The 18,298-nt window shown below is 60.1% G+C and overlaps 1 protein-coding gene and 1 long non-coding RNA gene across 16 annotated transcripts in view; one reads left to right on the top strand and one right to left on the bottom strand.

Annotated features, from left to right (window-relative positions):
• Positions 1-18,298, bottom strand: part of KIAA0930 (KIAA0930 ortholog) — a 103,354-nt gene that overhangs the window by 68,701 nt on the left and 16,355 nt on the right. For 12 of the 15 annotated variants that reach the window (XM_077914140.1, XM_077914143.1, XM_077914138.1 and 9 more), the window contains 7 exons: positions 10,582-10,733; positions 6,329-6,454; positions 6,145-6,222; positions 5,590-5,691; positions 4,568-4,708; positions 3,851-4,045; positions 999-1,161 (listed from right to left, as the gene is read on the bottom strand). In XM_077914140.1, the coding sequence (XP_077770266.1) occupies positions 999-1,161; positions 3,851-4,045; positions 4,568-4,708; positions 5,590-5,691; positions 6,145-6,222; positions 6,329-6,454; positions 10,582-10,733 (957 nt within the window). Of the gene's footprint in view, positions 1-998; positions 1,162-3,850; positions 4,046-4,567; positions 4,709-5,589; positions 5,692-6,144; positions 6,223-6,328; positions 6,455-10,581; positions 10,734-10,903; positions 11,151-11,246; positions 11,275-18,298 lie in introns of those variants that run through there. The other 3 variants (XM_077914148.1, XM_077914135.1, XM_077914149.1) reach the window with 3 other exon arrangements.
• LOC144323548 (uncharacterized) lies at positions 6,824-10,851 on the top strand. Its single transcript, XR_013388943.1, has 3 exons — positions 6,824-7,529; positions 7,732-7,883; positions 8,923-10,851. It is a non-coding gene; the product is annotated as an uncharacterized LOC144323548 (long non-coding RNA).

Below are 18,298 nucleotides of genomic sequence, written 5' to 3'. Positions count from 1 at the left end.
CCCCTCCAGCTGTCCCTGCCCCCTCTTCCTTGCCCTGGAGGGTCTCTTCCGTGGGACCTGGTTGTTGCCACAGTTACTTCTCTGCTCCCTGTGACCCCGTCTCTCATTGGGCACCACAGTGAGCAGGGCCCGGGGCAAGGCAGGGAGGACCTGTCACCATGACCCCCTCTTATGGGTCGGCCAGGGAGGCAGGCTGGGGGTTCTCAGCCCCTTCCTACTGGTCTGGAATGGAGCCCCGGTGGGGAAGGCACTCGCCCAAGCGCACAGAAGAGCAGGTCAGGGCCAGGGCCGTCTGTCTCTGGGCCCCGGTGCTCAGATGAAGGACAGGTGTGTCCTCCGTTCCAGGCCACAGTCCCAGCTCCGGCCAGGGCCTGTCCGTGCTGTCGCCGTCCCCTCAGCCCCGTGACACACACACGTGGCACCCAGAGCCCAGTGCCCACACCTTGTCTCTGCCGGCAGCCCCCCTCCTACAGTCCCTTCTCCACAGGGACAGCTGAGTGGTATTTACATGCCCGGATCTGATTTTGTCACTCCCTTGCTTAGATGCCTCCCTCCCCCACGGCTTCCTGCCGCTCAGATGCAGGTGCCTCCCGCCCTCACCACCTCACCAGCTGCAGGGCGGGCACCATGCAGGGAGGAGCGGCGGGTTTGCTGGGAGGGCCTGCAGGGCAGGTGTGGGCTAGCTTGGGACCCCCAACCCCGGCTCCAGGCCGAGAGGCCCCAGGGACCGCCAGCCGGAGGGCACCCAGCAGGAGCCCAAGCAGCAGCCTCATGTCCTGAAAGGCAGCAATGAACCAGAGAGCTCATCTCCCACCAGGCGAGGATTTCTGGAACCCTCTGTGTGGAGCGGTCGGACCGTCAAGGCCGGGAGACATCTGCAAGCCTCCTATGCTGATAGCCGAGGTTACAGATCGGAGCCCCTCGAGGCCGGGATGTCCGTCTGCCCGACCACGGCTCCACCCTCAGGCCCTGCAGGCACCAGGCACCCGGTGGCTCACCCCCACCGTTGTCCTCGCGGAAGAACTCCTCGCTGTCGTTGGCCGAGTGAGACTTCTTCATCTCGGCGATCCGGTTGCGGGGCACCTTCCTCTTGAGGGAAGGGGAGAAGAAGGCGGGCCGGTTGTTGCGCTCCGGGGTGGGCGGTGTGCTGAAGGAGGTCACCTGTGGACAAGTAGCCATAGTCACCAGCACAGCCCGCCTACGCCGGGACCCCGATGCCACCCACTGGGGGCAGCCTCCCTGGGGCTGGGGGCCAGCAGGGGCCGGTGCCAGCCTGGGGCAGGGGTGATGGGCTCGCCAGCAGGTGCCCTCCGGGGGCCCCAGCTGCAGCCCCACCATGGCCCCCGCGTCCACGGAAGCCTCCCAACCACCACACCAGATGGGAACTGGTGGGAAGCCCATCTGACCGACAGGGAAGGAACCACAGCTGGGACCGCAAACTTGACCTGCCCAAGGTCGTCACCCACAGGAGGGGGCAAAACCAGGATTCGGCCCAGGTCCTCTGCCTCCCCCGCCATGCTCCTCACCCAGGCTCCCCCCGTGGCTGAGATGCCCCTGCCCACCCAGCACCCTCTCAGGGAAGTGCAATGGCGAAGCGGCCCCTCCTCTCTCGTAACCACACTGTTCACCAAAGGTTCTGCACAGCCACGCAGGGTCAGGCAGGAGCAGCACGAGGGACAGACAGGCACACGACACCGCACCCTGCCCTCAAGGAGCTCACAGTCTGCTGTGGGGCGACAGACGCGCAGAGTGACAAGCACAGACTGAAGGCCGGTGGCCAAGACAGAGAAAGGGAAGCACGGGGTACAGGGGAGCACAGAGCCAAAGGGGTCCACAGCCTGGGAAATCAGGGAAGGCTTCCTGGAGGAGATGCCGCTTGAGCTGGGTCTTGAAGGACGAGTAGGAGTTCGCCAGGTGAAGAAGGGGGGGAAGGGCGTTCCAGGCGGAGGGAACTTGGCCCCTCTCCTCCCTCCTCCCCATGCAAACAAGAATCTGAGGACAAGGCGAGCTGGGACTGGACTTCACGAGCCCCGTCAGCCTCCTCGTCACGGCTTCCGACATCCACCAGAGTCCCGGCGGCCGCTGGGCTCCTGACGGTCCTCCCACAAGCCAGGGAAGGTTTTTAGAAGATAGAAAAAAAACAAAACACCAGAAACCACAATACACACAGAGTCTGCATTTGTCATGAGCTGGTGACACGTGACCCCTCTGGAAAAGGGGGGACAAGCGACAGTAAACATGGAGGGGGGGTGGTGGCGAGGGCCCGAGTAGCCCCCAGGAGGCCAGGCCCCAACACTGGCAGCTGCGTGACCCCAGCGGGTCCCTTCCCCTGACCCCGGGCCTCCCTGTGCCCTGAGCAGGGTGCCGGCTCCTTCACCCCCAACTCCACCCAGGGAGGGCGGGATGATCACCCCCGCAGGGCAGATGGGAAGAGCCAGCCCAGGCAGGGCTGCTCATGTGTCTGCCATCGTTCTGCAGACATCGTTCCCTCCAGCCTGGAGCCCAGGCCACATCTTCACCGGGACTTCCACATGCACATTCTGCGGGGCCTCGGTGAGCAACTGAGGCCAGGGAGGAGAAGGAGACTCCCCTCCTTGGAAATCTATAAGCAGACACGACTTGGAAGAGAGAGGCCCCTGCTCGGAACCCTCGCCCACGTCTCTGCAAAAAGGTTGCACTGATCGCTTTTACTCAATCGCATTCGTAGCAGAAGGAACAAAACCACAAAGGACATAAAGAAGAGGAAGGAGCGTGCTATGGGAGGACCTGTGGGGAGGCGGGGCTCACAGTTTTACACAACTGAGTCTAACACACACCTGCTGCCTCGCCTGGGGCACATCAGCACTGCTGCGTGCGCGCTACATCGTTCATAGCCTCTCCCCGGCCCATCACAGCCCAGGGGGGCGAGTGGCCAGGGAAGCACCCTGAGGGGCACACCCACGCCAGGTGCTGGGTGCTAGCAGCCCCCCGGGCCTCCCAACACGGTGCTCCCCGTCTCTGGAGAACACACGCTGACGCCTGTCCCAGGTCACACAAGCGGCAGCACCCAGACTCCCACCCGCACGGCCTCACCCCCAGGCCCTTTCCTGTGGACGGACGGCCTGGCCAAGGCTGCTTCCCTGCCCCCGGCGTCCCCGCTCACCTGTCCCCTCCTGAGACCCCCAGGTCTGAGCAGCCCCTGGGCCGAGCCAAGCAGGGCAAAGCAGCCAGCGGGCTAGACACTTCTTCCCCTGGGAATAAAACTGCCACTGACCTCAGCATCCCACCCCGGGGAAGGATGGTGGCCTAGAAAGAGCAGAGCTCAGAGGCTTGGGGCTGTCACACGACAGCCGTGGGACCTGGGGCAGCGCCGCTGAACCCAGGCAGCCTGGGTTTCCAGGTCTGCACACAGGAACACCCTAGTCTCCCCACGGGGCTGCCGCGGGGACACCTTGTAAACCAGTGGGCCGGGCAGAGGGAAGAGCCAGGAAGGACCTCGTGTCCTCTCGCTGACCTCACAGGGCAGGAGGGGAGGCTAGCTCGTCATCCCCGGGGCACTGCCCAGGGAAGGCCAGTCGTGTGCGCACCGTGCTCGGCCTGCAGGCCCCCCAAGGAAGGTGCCAGGACCAGCGCGGGCTCCCCTTGGGCTCCGTGCAGCTGCGGCGGCAGCTCTGGGAGGCAGAAAGAGCCCCGGCCCTCGCAGACCTGCTGTGTGACCTTGGGCAAGTCACTGCCCTCTCTGAACCTTAGCCTCTCCCCAGAGGGTGGGGATGACAACACCTACCTCATGGGGGGGACTGTAAGGATCAGGGAGGCGGTGGGAGGCGGATCCGAGGGACAGAGGCCCCTCCCCGAGCTGCGCAGCCCTTACCCGCTCATGCATGGGTGAGGCCGGGCTGGAATCCTCTTCAGTCCCGCAGGGGGACGTGTCACCAGTAGACACACGGCTGACTGCCATCTCAGCGTGACCCTTGCCCTGCGGCCCCTTCATGCGCACAAACTCCATGTTGTTGTACTTGTAGAAGCCGAACGACATCTTCTGTGCCATGCGGGCGGCCACACTCACCTGCGGGCAGGTGCCACATGGCCCAGGTCAGCACACGTAGGGATGGCCTCTGCCTAGGTACACGAGTCGCTAGGGCTGCCCACATCCCTCAGGGGGAGCGGACCTCATTGACCAGGGCAGGGGCACCCCCAGGAGGCAGGGTAGTGCTGGGATGCCTAGGGCTCCGGAGGACCCTCCTCCCACTGCCCCATGATCCCTGCCTCCAGGCCCAGCAGCAGGCTGGGGACAGAGCCTGGCCCCGAGGAGCCCAAGGCCACCCCCACCCGTCCTCTCCTGGGAGGGGCCAGGGTCAGGAGGGTGCTGGGTGCAGGAGAGCGGTTCCTCCCCCTTCCCACCGCCAGGGTCAGTTTCGGGGGTGCTTGCTCGGGCTGGGGCCTCCTGTCCCTCAGGTCAGGTGTGCCCAGACGAGCGAGATCACATGTAGGGCAGGCCCAGGGGCTGCAGGTGATCTGGGGACGGGCGGTTGCAGCACAGAGCTGGGCAAGGACAGAGGGGCCGTGGGGGGCCCAGCTTTGCGCTTACTCGGTTGTCGTACACCTTCTTCAGTGCCTCGTAGCGGATGGAGCCCTGAAAAATGACCCCCTGGAACATGTTGGTTTTGTCACTGGCCACCAGCTCCACACAGACCATCTCTCCTTCCCCCACCGTCATGTCACTGAACACCTGGGAAGGGGAACAAGGGGGACACGGGGAAAGTGTCAGCAGCCCAGCACCCAAATGGCAGCCGGGCTCCCAGGCTCCATGTCCTGCCACCTGCCAGGGTCACCGAGTCACCACTCCAGAGCCTGGCGTTCAGACCCAAACACAAGGTCCCGCAGATTTGGGTTCAAATCTCGGCTCTGCCATGATCGGGCTGTGCCAGCCTGGGGATGGCACTCGGTCCCCTGAGCCTAACGTGCTTCGAGGCACCATCAAATCGAGAGGAGACCCTGAAACACAGGCTCCCTTGTTTGTGAGTCTTCCCTGGGGTCGTGACAGCCTCTAGGTGGGGACAAGCACCACTAGGGGGATCTCAGAGAGCAGCGGGGCAAGAGCTGGCAGGGGGGTGGGGGGAGGGTGCCCCACGTTGCTGGGGTGAGTCACTTTCTGCCGTGAGTCCCGTTTTCCCAGCCTGAAAACAGAAGCTTGGCCAAGAAACTTCCATAGCCCCACCCCCGACACCCCAGCATCCCACGGCGTGGAGGCACTTGTTTGGAGTTTAATGGCCATACTAATGACTCCTCCTGCCCAGGCAGCACTTTTTATAGGAATTTATGACACACTCTCCTGTTCACGAGCTCATGTGATCTTCGACCCGGATGGGTAAGTAGGACACATGATCATGACGCTCGTTTTACAGATGAGAAAACAGGCTCAGAGCTAGGGAACACCACTGGCCCCAGCCCAGCGCCAGGAAGAGTGGGAGACATGAGGGTAGGAGTTGGGAGCACCCCATTCCCCCCAGCCCTCGCCAGTCTGCAAGGGTGTGAGGCCAGAGGGGGGCCAGGTTCTCGCACCCCCGAGGAAGGGCCTCGGGAACACACAGCTGGGCACGAGCTGCTCACCTCCTCAAAGCTGTCGATCATGAAGAAGATGTTAGGGTAGCTGATCTTGGACTCTTCCCCCTTGCTGTCCATGGGGTGTTTACTGGGGGACGCAAACACTTGCTGAAAGGAAGATAGATTGGAAAGACTGAATGAGGCCCTACCCTGCACCCAGGCCCACAGCGACTCTAGGGACAGGTCACGGTGCTCCCACTGCTCAGAGCCAGGCCAGAGCCTCAGGGAACCGCTCAGCAAGGAGCTGCTTGGGATGACCTGGTTCAGTGCTCCTTGCAGGCGACACAGGACCCCACGAGTAAGATGGGCTTCTGCTCAGACTGGTACCTCAAGGCAGGGAAGTGAGGAGGAGGAGGGTGGGGAGGAGGAGGGGGAAGGAGGAGGAGGAAGAGGCAGGAAGGGGAGGGGGGGAAGAGGCAGGAAGGGATGGGAGGAGGAGGAGGAGGAGGGAGTGGAGGAAGCAGGAGGGGAGGGGGCAATTGTCTCCCCCACCAAAACTCTGAGCAGCCACACAGGTGGCATTTCTGGGCTGAGCTAGTGGGAAGGAGGACCCACGCTTACCTGGGATTTCTTCTTATGGATGTGGATGTCCCCGCCATCAGTGCGCGTGCACACGGCACATGTCACCATGTAATCCAGCTGGAAGAGAGCGCACAGGAGGGGGAGCATGGAGAGGTCTGCTGTCCCTCGACCCCCCCACAGCCCTCCTCCCGGAGCCCTGCCCCCCACCCCCTCGCCCCTGTACCTTCTGCAGGATGAGATTCAGGCAGACGCTCTCCTCCCAGTCAATGTCAGGGTCACCGAGGCCCGGCAGCTTCTTGGAGTCCCGCCGGTACACCTCCACCTCCACCTCGGGTTCGGCCTCGGCCATCTGGGAGGCCAGCGTGCGCACAGGTGAGTCCCAGCACCCGACCCACCCCACTCCTCCAGGATGAGCAGGCGCTCACAGACATGCCCCAGCCTCACCTCTCCATCCCTGGCTGCGCCCCAAGGTGGTCCCTCGGCTGTAGCAGGCCCTGGGGATCCCGCCTCCGCCCCAGTCCCACCCCCCCACACCCCACACCCCCCACCCCGCTTCCTTTCACCCCGCCTACCCAGAGGCAGAGGCAGGGGGCCCATCCACCTGTGGGGCCCAGCGCAGAAAGCCCCGGGTTGCTATGGTGACCGGTACCAGCGCTGCAGGCTGGGTAGGGGAAGGCAGGGGAGGGGAGGGCAGGGGAGGGGGCGGAAGCGGCCCTGGCTTGCTGCAGAGAGTCCGCAGTGCGCAGGCGCCACAGCCCCCACCCCCGCACCTGCTCTGGGCACAGAGGCTGCGGAAGGCTGTCCCCTCAGTCCCGACGTGTCCCTCCCTGCGTACCCTGCACCCATCAGGCCTGTGGGCTCTCCCCACATGGCTGCCCGGCCCCCGCCCCCGGACACACAGACCCCCACAGTCCTCCCAGAGGGGCCGCGTCACAGGGCACCCTGCACCGCCCCCAGCGGGGATGTCCTGCCACCCTGGGGCCCTCCCGCTGTCCTAGGGTATGAGGCCTGCGTCCCAGCTTCCTCTGTGGGGTCTCCCCCACGACCATCACTGAGCTCCTGTGTGTCACAGGCTATGCTGTCTGTCCGCACAGACAACAGGCTCCCCAGAACAAGGCAGGCTCCCCGAGGACAGGGCAGGCTCCCCAAGGACAGGGCCTGCCCGAGTCACTCCTGCAGGAGGGGAGTCTGCACAGAGCTCACTGCCGTGTTCAGTGGAACATTCTAGCGTGTGAATAGCTGGGCTGCCACATGCTCCTGTGGACTCAGGCTCTCCTGACTGGCCTCAACACCCTGGAACCTTCCAGAAGTCTGTACACAGTCCCAGGACTCCTACTCCAAATTGCTCAGTTCTGGATCCAGGGAATCTCTCTTCCCACCTGCTCACCTGGCCTCTCCCTTCTCCTGCCTGCCTCCTAGAGAATGTAAGGCTGGGCTGGGCTAAGACCATCCCTAACCGGGGCGGGGGTGGGTCCGGCTCTCCTGGCACCAAAACTCAAGGTCCAGCTGAGTCTCAGATCCTTATTAGAGCCCCTGGTCTCAGCAGGCTGCCTTTGGGAAAAGATAAAAAATTTGCCCCCCCCACCAAAAAAAAGAACCCAATGTCTGCAATGTCATCTCCAGCAGATGTGGACAGGTCAGCATGGTACAGGCTGCAGGACAGAAGCCACAGCCCTGCACCCCCTCCCCGACTGCCCCTGGGCAGAAGGGCTCCCAGTTCCAGTCTTCTGGCAGCCGAGCTGTAGCAGTAGGAGCCTGTGCCCCGGGGCCGTGCCGAGGTAGGAGAGAGCGCCCACAGTGGGGGTCACTGGCGGTGAGGCCCCCTAGGTGCCCACCACCTTCTGTGGGGAGATGCTTGTGGTCACACCATCCCACACATCTGGTCTCCCGGGTGTGTGCAATGGGAGGACCTCAACCTCACTGAGCACCTGCCCAGCCCCCTCCCAGGACAGGTTGAACCCCAGAGAAGGGCTGACTGGCCGGAGTCACCTGGCAAGTCGAGGGAGAGAAAGTTGGAAAAGCTGGTCTCCCAGCTGCACCCCCAGACAGGGAGGGCACGGTCACTCCCAGCTGCACCCCCAGACAGGGAGGGCACGGTCACTCCCAGCTGCATCCCCAGACAGGGTGGGCATGGTCACTCCCAGCTGCACCCCCAGACAGGGAAGGCACGGTCACTCCCAGCTGCACCCCCAGACAGGGAGGGCACGGTCACTCCCAGCTGCACCCCCAGACAGAGCGGGCACGGTCACTCCCAGCTGCACCCCCAGACAGGGCGGGCACGGTCACTCCCAGCTGCACCCCAGACAGGGCGGGCACGGTCACTCCCAGCTGCACCCCCAGACAGGGCGGGCACGGTCACTCCCAGCTGCACCCCCAGACAGGGAGGGCACGGTCACTCCCAGCTGCACCCCAGACAGGGCGGGCATGGTGACCAGGGACTGAGGAGCTCCGGGCCGGCCTCCCCAGGTGCTCAGCTCAGGGATCTCTCCACCAATACCTGCCCCTGGCCAATTCCACCAACTGGGGCCTTGTCTTCATCCCTCCCAGAGGGCACCCCCTGCCTATACTGAGTGCAGCCTGGGTCTCTTCCCACTGCCGAGGCTGCTCCGCCCAAGCCTCCACAGTCTCTAGTCACAGGTCCCATGGCCTGTCCCCGTTCTCATCCTGCCAGACTTGGCTCCTCAGGTCCCACGTCGTGGGACCTCCTCCTGGCACCCCCAACGGGCCAGCTGCTGTGTCTCCTACTGGTCCCTCCAGGGTGAGGCTAGCTCAGAGTTCTGTCCTAGACCTCTGCCACACTCTGGTCTCCTTCCTCAGGAGCCCCAGGCACCATCCTGGGTACAAGGGTCCTGAAGCTCTGCCTCTGGCCCTGGCTCATCTGCGGAGTTTCAGACAGCAGCTCCACTGTGGAGGACGTCGCCGTCTGGCCGTCCCACAGGCACCTAGGTCTCAGCCCGCCCAGCACTGAACTCTGTCCCCCTGTGACAGCCCGTCAGAGACCCGGCTGCGAGCTCGGGCCTTCCCTCTGGCCCATACTCAGTCACCCGAGCCTGCTTCCTCGGCCTTGCGTGCCACGCGCAGACCACTCCCCTACACCCCGCCGCCTCGCTTCTGCTCTAACCCCTCCAGTCCTTCCTCCACCGACCACCCGAGGGCTTGCTAAATGGAACTGTGGCCACCTCCCCTTCCTTCCTCACGTTATCAGAGCTTCAGGGATCAATCCAAACTCCGAGGCCTGACCTTCAGCATCCACGTGATGTGGCCCATGCCTGCCTTGTTTCCGCTCCCCTCTTTTCTACACCCGGGCCACACGGTACCACCACCAGCCACCTGAATGCACAGGGCATGGGGCTTTTACACGGCTTCAGGCCCACAGTCTGGGCCATGGTCCCTTCGGCTAGGAAAGCCCTTTCTTCCTTAAAGACTCACCTCACCCAAGTGGCCTCTGGTGACCACATCTCTCCCTTCCCGTCGCTGGATCTACCCTCCCGTACTGGCTCTGCGATGCACTTTAGGGTCCCAGTGACCACACACAGTCCCCCAGCACCAGCTCAATGCCCAAGGACCCAGGCCAACCCTGGGTCTTCCGTGTGTCCTCCAGGCCAGCCAGGGAGCTCTCTGGCTGCCAGCATGCAAGTCAGCGTGTCTCCTATGCAGCAGGCACCAGGCCTGTCCATTTGCAGAACACTTAGGCCCTCCGTGTCAAGCTCCGAGAACAGCGATACAGCAGGGCAAGGGCTCCACGCACTTGAGGCACAAGCCACAGCTCACAAGCCGCGGCCCAGGGGTCGGAGGGCACTGGACTTGGACCTCAGGTGGCTGCGAGCTCCAGACCTGCCTGCACAGCGTTCCCACTTCTGTGATTAAAGGGAAACAACGCGTTTCCCCGTCTGGCATACAAGTTGCTTGAACATTTTACAAACTAATAGCTTTTCTGAAAAACAGAAGGAAACTCGGGAAGGTTGTTTCATTAACTCCTCCACACACTGAAACGTACTGGTCAAAACAGCTCAGGTGAGTCACTTCCTCCCCGAGGGCCTGGCCTCCCCACCTGCCCCGTGGAGCTGCAGCACTGCGTCTGCTGCACGGTTAAGGGCTCGGAACTGCCGGGCTCCTCCTCATCTCTGACCCCGAGCGTCCTGCCCGTGGCCCGGAGGACCCTGCACTCTGGGCTCCGTCAATATACTATTAGGAGGGGGCTGGCCAACGCACCTCCCTCTGGCCCTGTCTCCTCAAGGAGACAACAGTGATGTCGTCGCAGCCTCTCAAGGTCCTGGGGAGGATCAAGAGGAACGTACATGCCCCACCCCCGGCTGGCATGTGCCACCGTCTCCACACGGCTCCTGGTGCCCAGTAGGTGCGCAGTGAACATCATTCTCCCCTTGGGACGTGCACGAGGACTGCGGGGTGGCCACCTGGCCGGCTAGGGGCAGACCCTGCACGGCCGCCTGGCTGGGGCCGGAGGGGGCTGCTCACCTTCCTCCCGTCCACGCTGCCCTCGCCGCCCGGGTAGGCCAGCTTCCGGCGCACGTAGAAGAGCATGTCATCCTGCCGCGGTGCCCATTTCTCCATGAAGTAGGTAGAGAACATCCAAGTCCAGAAGACGATGCGGTCATCCTTAAAGCACCCTGCCGAGGGAGGCCAGAGAGAAGTGAGAGAGGAGGACGGGTCACCTGCTCCGCCCCCCCCCCTCGCCCCCCGTGTGACCTTGGCCACGCTCGGCCCTCCCCTCCCCCACCCCCCACCCGCAGGTCTGGTTAGAGGTCTGCTGGGGCTCTGGCATGTTCAGAGCCCCCACCCCATCCTCCCCCCGCCCCCACGGCCAGCCAGGGGACAGGGCTCAAGGACACAGCCCAGCAGGCCCAACGCCTGCACCAGCAGAGCCGAGAGTCCCGGCGACTCGGGCGTGGATGAATCAGCAGCTTCTGGGGAAGGAGAGCCGGGGCGAGAGGCGGCGTCACCGCTGTCTGGGCTGGGAGCTGGAGGCTGGCACCACCCTCGGCCAGCATCCCCCACCCCCACCCCCACCCCCCGGCTGCGGCAGTTCCCACGGAGAACCCCACTTAAAGGAACAGCCGCGCCAGTGCCAAGCAGCCCGGCTGCCACTGCAGGAAGCGGGGAGGGCGCCCCCCCTCCCTCACCCCTGCCTTTCATCAGCCAGATTTGTTCTCCCCAATCTTCGATCTTCGTGGGGCCTCCTTAGTACAAACACTGTCTTCAGGATCAGTAAATCTCTGTCCTAACCTCTCCCCACAGGAGGAAGGAAAGCCCGCAGGCTTGGGTGGCAAAGACCTGGCTTCTGCTCCAGCCCTGCCCCTTGCTGGGTGCCCGCAGGCAAGCAGTGTGGCCTCTCTGGTCCCCAGGCTCCTCACAGCCCCCCAGGGAACTGGCGGGCAGAGCCTGCACCCCGCTCTCCAGGTCAACAAACAAGGGCTTCCTCCCTTTCTGGGCAGAGCCCACGAAATTTCAAGACTGGGGACAGAGCTATGGCTTTATAAACTCAAAATGTTACACTGTTTTGTTTTTGTTTTTGTTTTAAATTAATTAATTTATTTTTTAAGTGTTACACTGTTGCTGATTTCTCCCTCTCTTCTCCGGAAAATACTTGACCACTGTGACCTGGTCCTCCTACTTGGGTGCCAGGGCCTAATCCTCGCACTTAGAGACGGGGAACCTGACAGCCACATGTCACGGGCAGGTCAGTGGCCCAACCAGGACCGTCAGGTCCCCCGACTTGCCTCCTGGGGGCTCAGCCATCAGCTCTGGAAGACTGTCGCTCACAGAGAACCCCAGGCTTTGCTCATCTCAGCCACACCTCCACCAAACTGCCCTGCCCTCAGCCGGGCCTGTGGCCACCACACCCCCTTGCCCTGCTTGGCTCCCAGGGGGAGGAGGACAGAGGGGGGTCTTCTGATCCAGCCCGAGGCTCCCAGGTCCCAGGCAGAACCAAGGCCCCTGCCTGTCATCTCACATCATTGGATGACAGACGATGCCCACGCTACAGACGGATCCCCCACAAAGTGAGCAAAGGCGCCCTGTGAGTCCTGGAAAGCTCCCCAGAAGCAACTCTGGCTACGATGAGCAGAGGCCACCCTGCCACCTGCCCCAGGGACGCAGAGGTTCGCTACCAGTGTCCGTCCTGGGGGCCAGGCCCTGCCTCCCGCAAGCAATCCCTTTCGTTGTGCTAACAGAAGCAACCCCCTAGTAACCTAGTGCTGGCTGGGCGCCCAGTCAGCGTGGATGAGGATGAGCAGAGCATCGGAGGTGATGCGTTGACATGCCTGCCACCTGTCGGCCCGGGCAAGAGTGCCACGCGGGTTGTTGCCTTCAGCTGTCTCGGAGCCCTGTCACACTGCCTCCTGCACAGAGCACACCGACCCCCAAGAGGTTCAAGGACGCGCTCAAGTTCGCAGTGTTAGAGCCTGCTGAGGCCCTCAGACCCGACAGACCCCGCACTCAGGCTCGGCAACCTGGCGACACGAAGGGGCCAGATGCTCAGCACAAACTGCCTGTGAGCAGCTGCCCTGGCCTGGAGTGTAGTGGACGAGACGGCCTCCCGGCCTGGGAACAAGGGGCCTGGGTCCAGGAGTGAAGTTCTGGACGTGGCACAAGATATGCACCGGACTGCTCTCTATTATCCTTCGCGCCCAGCAGGGGCCACTCGAGGTCCCATTTCCCTGCTTTACGGTGCTAAGAAGGATTTCCCCACAGTTCATCCACCCGGGTCCCTGAGGAAAATGTCCAGGCCCAGGACCCTGACCCAGGCCACGCTCCCAGGGTCCCCCACCCTCTCTGGGTGACACCCACACAAGATCTGAGAGGGGCAGGTGCCAGGCCTGGGCTGGTTCCACAACCGCTCCCCAGCAGATCTCCCAGTAGCCGGGTGGCTGTCAGCAAGTCTGCGGGGGCCACACGCCAAGTCCTCCCCACCCGCACTGCCAGCCCGGGCCCAAGCCAGCGCCCCTTCGTGGGGACACCTGAGCAGCCCTTCCACTCCCACCCCACAGCCCACCCTCCACACCACAGCCCCGGGATCTTTATTTAAGGACCTTTTCCTGCCCTCCCCCGCTCCCTTAGAACCTTTCCATGGAATTCAGAAGAAAACCCAGTTCTCGCAAACGCTCCACCCAGGTCTCGCCAGCCCTGTCCCTGCTCCACCCAGGTCACCGGTCACCAGCCTGTGTGCTGACCCAAGCACCTGCCGCCCCCTCCCCGGCGCGTTTGTACCTACTGCTCTGCAGCCTACACTTCTTGCCCCGGGACCCCTGCCCAAGCAGCTCCGCACAGCTTCCCAGTCACAGCTGAAAAGTCACCTCTTCGAGGAACGTCTCCTGACCCCATACTGAACGTGGCCCCAGGCGTCTGTCACGGCACCTGGTTTTACTGCTGTCACAACCTTCTCGCCCCTGGTGTTTTCAGGGCTCTCTGCTGCCTGTGCTGCACAGCATGAAAGCGTCCCAGGAGCCAGGACTGCGTCTTGGCCACCGCCAGACCTCAAAGCCCACGAAAGTGCCAGGCACACAGCAGGCACTCCATAAATGCCGGCTAAATGCACATGGCTCATCCCGATGGAACCGGCTCAGGGAGGCAGCTTGCCCAGGTGCCCATAGCAGCGAGGTGGCCCCACTAGGGCCATCCACCTGAAGCCCAGGCCACCTAGCGTCAGCCACAGGCTCTGACTTAAGAAAGATCTCGCCAAGAAGCCCTCCGCATCAGCGCCCCCTCACCGGGCTCTCTGGGGCCCTGACTCCACGGTGGCACTGCAGGGAGCTGCGTGGGGTGGGGGGGCCTACCCATGTGATGGGGAGGGAAGAGGAGAGGACGTCCAACCAGGGCCGACCCTCCCCCAGCCTGCACAGCACCTGCTGCCACCAGGCACCTGGTGCATTGAGTTAGGGAGCTCTGAGCAGTAAAAGGGGCTTAGAGACCCACCACCCACTGTGGAATACCACTCTGTCTGGGAAACCCCGCACACATTACTCTAGGACAAGGTGAGGAAGGCCCCATCCCGAGGCAGGAAAGGTGTTCAAGACAAAAGACAACCCCGGGTCAGCCACCAGAAGCAGGAGGCATCACCATGGTGGAACAGGCCGGCACACCACTCCACACCAAGGATCCTCAAAGTCCAAAGCAGGCAGGGAAATCACAAAGGTCAAGAGCTGCCCTCCTGAACATTTAAAAGTGCCCTCATGCCCAAGAGAAGCATAACTGAGATCCAAGGGAGCGTAAAACCAGGAGAGAGAAAGTAACAGGTGTCTGTTAAGTAACAGGTGTCTGTAACGTATCAAGAACTCAGATCACAGCCAGTGACGCAAGGAAATGCCGAAAGACCCTAACAGACAAATGGGTAAAGTACCAAAAAAGAAACGTGACTCGTTTACAAAAATGTGCGAAAACACTCATCTCACTAGTAGTCAAAAATTGGTTTCAAAGAGCAAGCTGTTGTTTTGGAGAGGGCAACTTTGGTATTGGCAAAAATCCTGCTTAGGAAAAATGGGCAGATTCCTATAAATATACATTTGCCAATGATGCAGCCACTCCTAGGTACTTGCCTGGGAGAAACGAAGCATGTGTCTCTGTAAACGGTGGCGCACGGATACTTCTAGAAGCTTTATTCATGATAGCCCCAAACCAGAAACCAGGAGGAGGGAGCCAACGTGCCACAGCCACTCAGTAGACGATTACTAGCAGTAAAACCTAACTACTGAGACAGACGTACTACGGACAGATCTCCAAACCTGCTGAAGCCACAGAAGCCTACGTAGAGGGCTTCTGCCCCCAGTGACGAAAGGCGGACCGGTGGTCACCTGCACCCATCCTGTTTCCTGTGCCGGTGGTCTCAGCCAGCACGAGTCACCCAAGTGTTCGCAAGGACGCACTTTGTCTTACATGAATTATGCTCTAATAACAGTGATAAAAAGCTGTAACAGCCACAGCTGGCTAGGGCACGCCGCACGGCAACTCTCACGTATTGCTGGAGAACAAGAGCCAGCCTATCCTTGGTGAGAAGCCAAAGGACATCCTCCTACTTCTATGAATCTATTTTATGCATGAGAAATAAAAACAAAAGCAAAAACAAAAATAAAAGCCTTGTGCACAAATCTCTTCCCTATGGTTTTATATGAGGGCAAGGATGGGGCACCTGGGTGGCTCAGCAGTCGAGCGTCTGCCTTCGGCTCTGGGCGTGATCCTAGGGTCCTGGGATCGAGTCCCACATCGGGCTCCCCGCAGGTTGTCTGCTTCTCCCTCTGCCTGTGTCTCTGCCTCCCTCTCTGTGTCTCTCATGAATGAATTTAAAAATCTTAAAAAAAAAAAAATGAGGGCAGGGAACGTTGACATCAACAATAATAAGGAAGGGGTAAAAAGAAAGTAATACTCTGTGCTGACGTTCAATCCAGTAAGTTACGCTGTGTTTGCTAAGCCAAGTCTTCATCCCTCTTCTAGAAAGATGCCTAGGAAGCCCACCAGCGGACCCGCGGGCTGTGTGTAAGCTGATGCTGCGGGGAAGAGAGAGCTTGGGCCAGATGCACACAGACATGGGGACACCCAGCCTGGACCACGTAGGAACACCAGGAACAGACACACCCGGGTGACAGCAGCCGCCAAGCCAGCAAGGGAACAGCTTCCCTCTCTTCTCTCTCTCTTTTTTTTAATTTATTTATTCATGAGAGACACAGAGACACAGAGAGAGAGGCAGAGGTGCAGGCAGAGGGAGAAGCAGGCCCCATGCAGGGAGCCGGACACGGGACCTGATCCCAGATCTCCAGGATCAGGCCCTGGGCTGAAGGCGGCGCTAAACCGCTGAGCCACCCGGGCATCGGTTCTCGTCTCTTTTCTTATTCTCTTCTCTTCTCTTATTCTCTTCTCTTCTTCTCAGTACTGTGAACAGACGATACCTCCCCCTCGTCCCCTGAATGTCCAATCTATGTCGTCAAGCTGATTAAAGAGAGAGTGAGGGGGATCCTGAAGGGACTCCCTGTCCTCAGAAACACCTCCCATTCCAAATCCAAAGCGAGGGTCAAGGGTCGAGACCAGGTGAGGATTCAGGCTCCTGGAAGGACAAAGCAGTGGCCGATCTGCAGTCAGACACACCTGGGTTCAGGTCCCGACTGCTCTGCACCAGCCAGGCAGCCACTGCATGCAACCTTTCTGAATCTCAGTGACTTACCCGTCCGTAAGATGGGTCTAACCTGCCACCCTCTGAATTGATGGTGAGGACTGGGTGAGAGGCCGACAGGAACAGCCTTTGTGGGCAGTAAAGTTCTATCCACGCGTGGGTTCGTGGGGACCCTCTGCACTGCTGCTTTGTGTGTCTCTGTCTGCCATGTGGCCCTTGCCGAGGCCTGCCCAGCAAGAGATGCCGCGGTCACAAGCCCAGGCAGCTGCAGCTCCGGCACAGAGCTCCCTAACCTCTGTCCCTGTCTCCCTGCCATTGGGCTGCCATGGCAACAGGTCTGCAGGACCCGTGAATCCAGGAGATGGACCTTTGGGGCAGAGGCGCCCCCCGACCCATGCTGAGCCGCTCACCTGGGGAACACCACGGACAGCTCTACGCCTTGGGGCCCACCGTCCCCGCCACCCCCCTGGGGTCCTAAGGCAGCAGCAGTACGGTCCCTTCTCATGATACGTGGTGGTTATGTTCTGTAAAGTAGCCACAGACATGGGATCAGCAGTGTGACACCAGTGCTCCTAGGGGAGTACCAGGGTAGGTTCCTGCAAAGCCTCTGGACATAACTTCTCCATCAACCAATCAGCACATAAGCTTGTTTTACGTGTGTTTGTCTCATGACACCTTATCTAACATACAGCTGGTGTGTTAACACAAGGCCAGCACTATAGCTTGTGCCTGAATGAAACTTATTTTATTTATTTTATTTTTTAAGATTTTATTTATTCATTTGACAGAGAGAGAACACAAGCAGGGGGAGCGGTAGGCAGAGGGAGAGGGAGAAGCAGACTCCCCACTGAGCAGGGAGCCCAAACTCAATCCCAGGACCCCAGGATCATGGCCTGAGCCCAAGACAGATGCTTAAGCCCCTGGGCCACCCAGGTGCCCCAACTTGGGGCCATTCTAAACAGCAAAATCACCAACACAAAGCACAAAAATGCAAAATATAGGCGTTAACTAGTCCCCAACAGACACTTGTATACAGTAATGAGCTGAAACAAGGCAGAGCGTCACCTTGTTTGACCTCGGGGGAATGTACACTCACTGAGCCCCTCAAATTTTTCACCACTTGGTGCATGTCTGCAATGAATCATGAAAGCGCCATAATTTGAGGCTACAAATAAATTTTAGCAAGCAGGTGAATTTGCAAACACAGAGTCCGTGAATAATGAGGGTGGGCTGTATCAGAAAAACTGGTATTCAGCTCCAAAGGGGCCATGAGGACCAGCCGCCTTCTCTGCCTGGAGCAAATAATTTTCCATTAACCAGACCTTTGAAAAATCATGAATTAGATTTGGGAGGACCACCCCAGTCCTCTTTGAGATGATTAAAGCACACAGTTAAGCAAAGTTACGGTAATACCCTAATTAAAATAGTTTACAGGGGCACGGGGGGGGGGGGGGCAGGGAGGGGGGGGCTTAGTCTGTTAAGCATCTCACTCTTGATCCCAGCTCAGGTTTTGATCTCAGCATCCTTGAGTTCAAGCCCCACGGTGGTCTCCTCTCCACACGGGGAGCCTACTTAAGAACAAACAAACAAACAGTTTATAGCTATTAAAAATTAGGACCATGTATTACAATAGGGAAAACTGCCCAAGACCCATTTCTAAAAATGGTACTTTGGACTAATAGGCCAAGAGATGTTTTTGAGAGGGCAGGTCTATGAGATCCTCAAGAAGCAGCTCCAATGCTACTCACACATTTTTAAAGCCTAAGAGATTTGCGAAATCTTTTTAACAAGGAAGCATAATGTTGATTCCAAAAATAGAGCACTGCATACACACACATAGGAGGAAAGTACAGACTAATCTCACTCACGGGTAGCAACATAAAAATCTTAAATACAATGCTAAAAAGAACCCAGCAATCCACTAAAAGTATATCCCATGTCCAAGCAGGATTTAATTCAGGAATACAAAAATGGTCCAATATTAGGAAATCTATTCATATATTCACTAAATATTTACAGAGCAAAAGAGAAATAGCACACGATCATTTCCATGATGCTGATAAAACATTCAGTAAA

Source organism: Canis aureus, chromosome 11 (genome assembly GCF_053574225.1).
Source record: "Canis aureus isolate CA01 chromosome 11, VMU_Caureus_v.1.0, whole genome shotgun sequence".
Lineage (NCBI taxonomy): Eukaryota > Metazoa > Chordata > Mammalia > Carnivora > Canidae > Canis > Canis aureus.
This window is presented reverse-complemented; position numbering and strand designations above follow the sequence as displayed.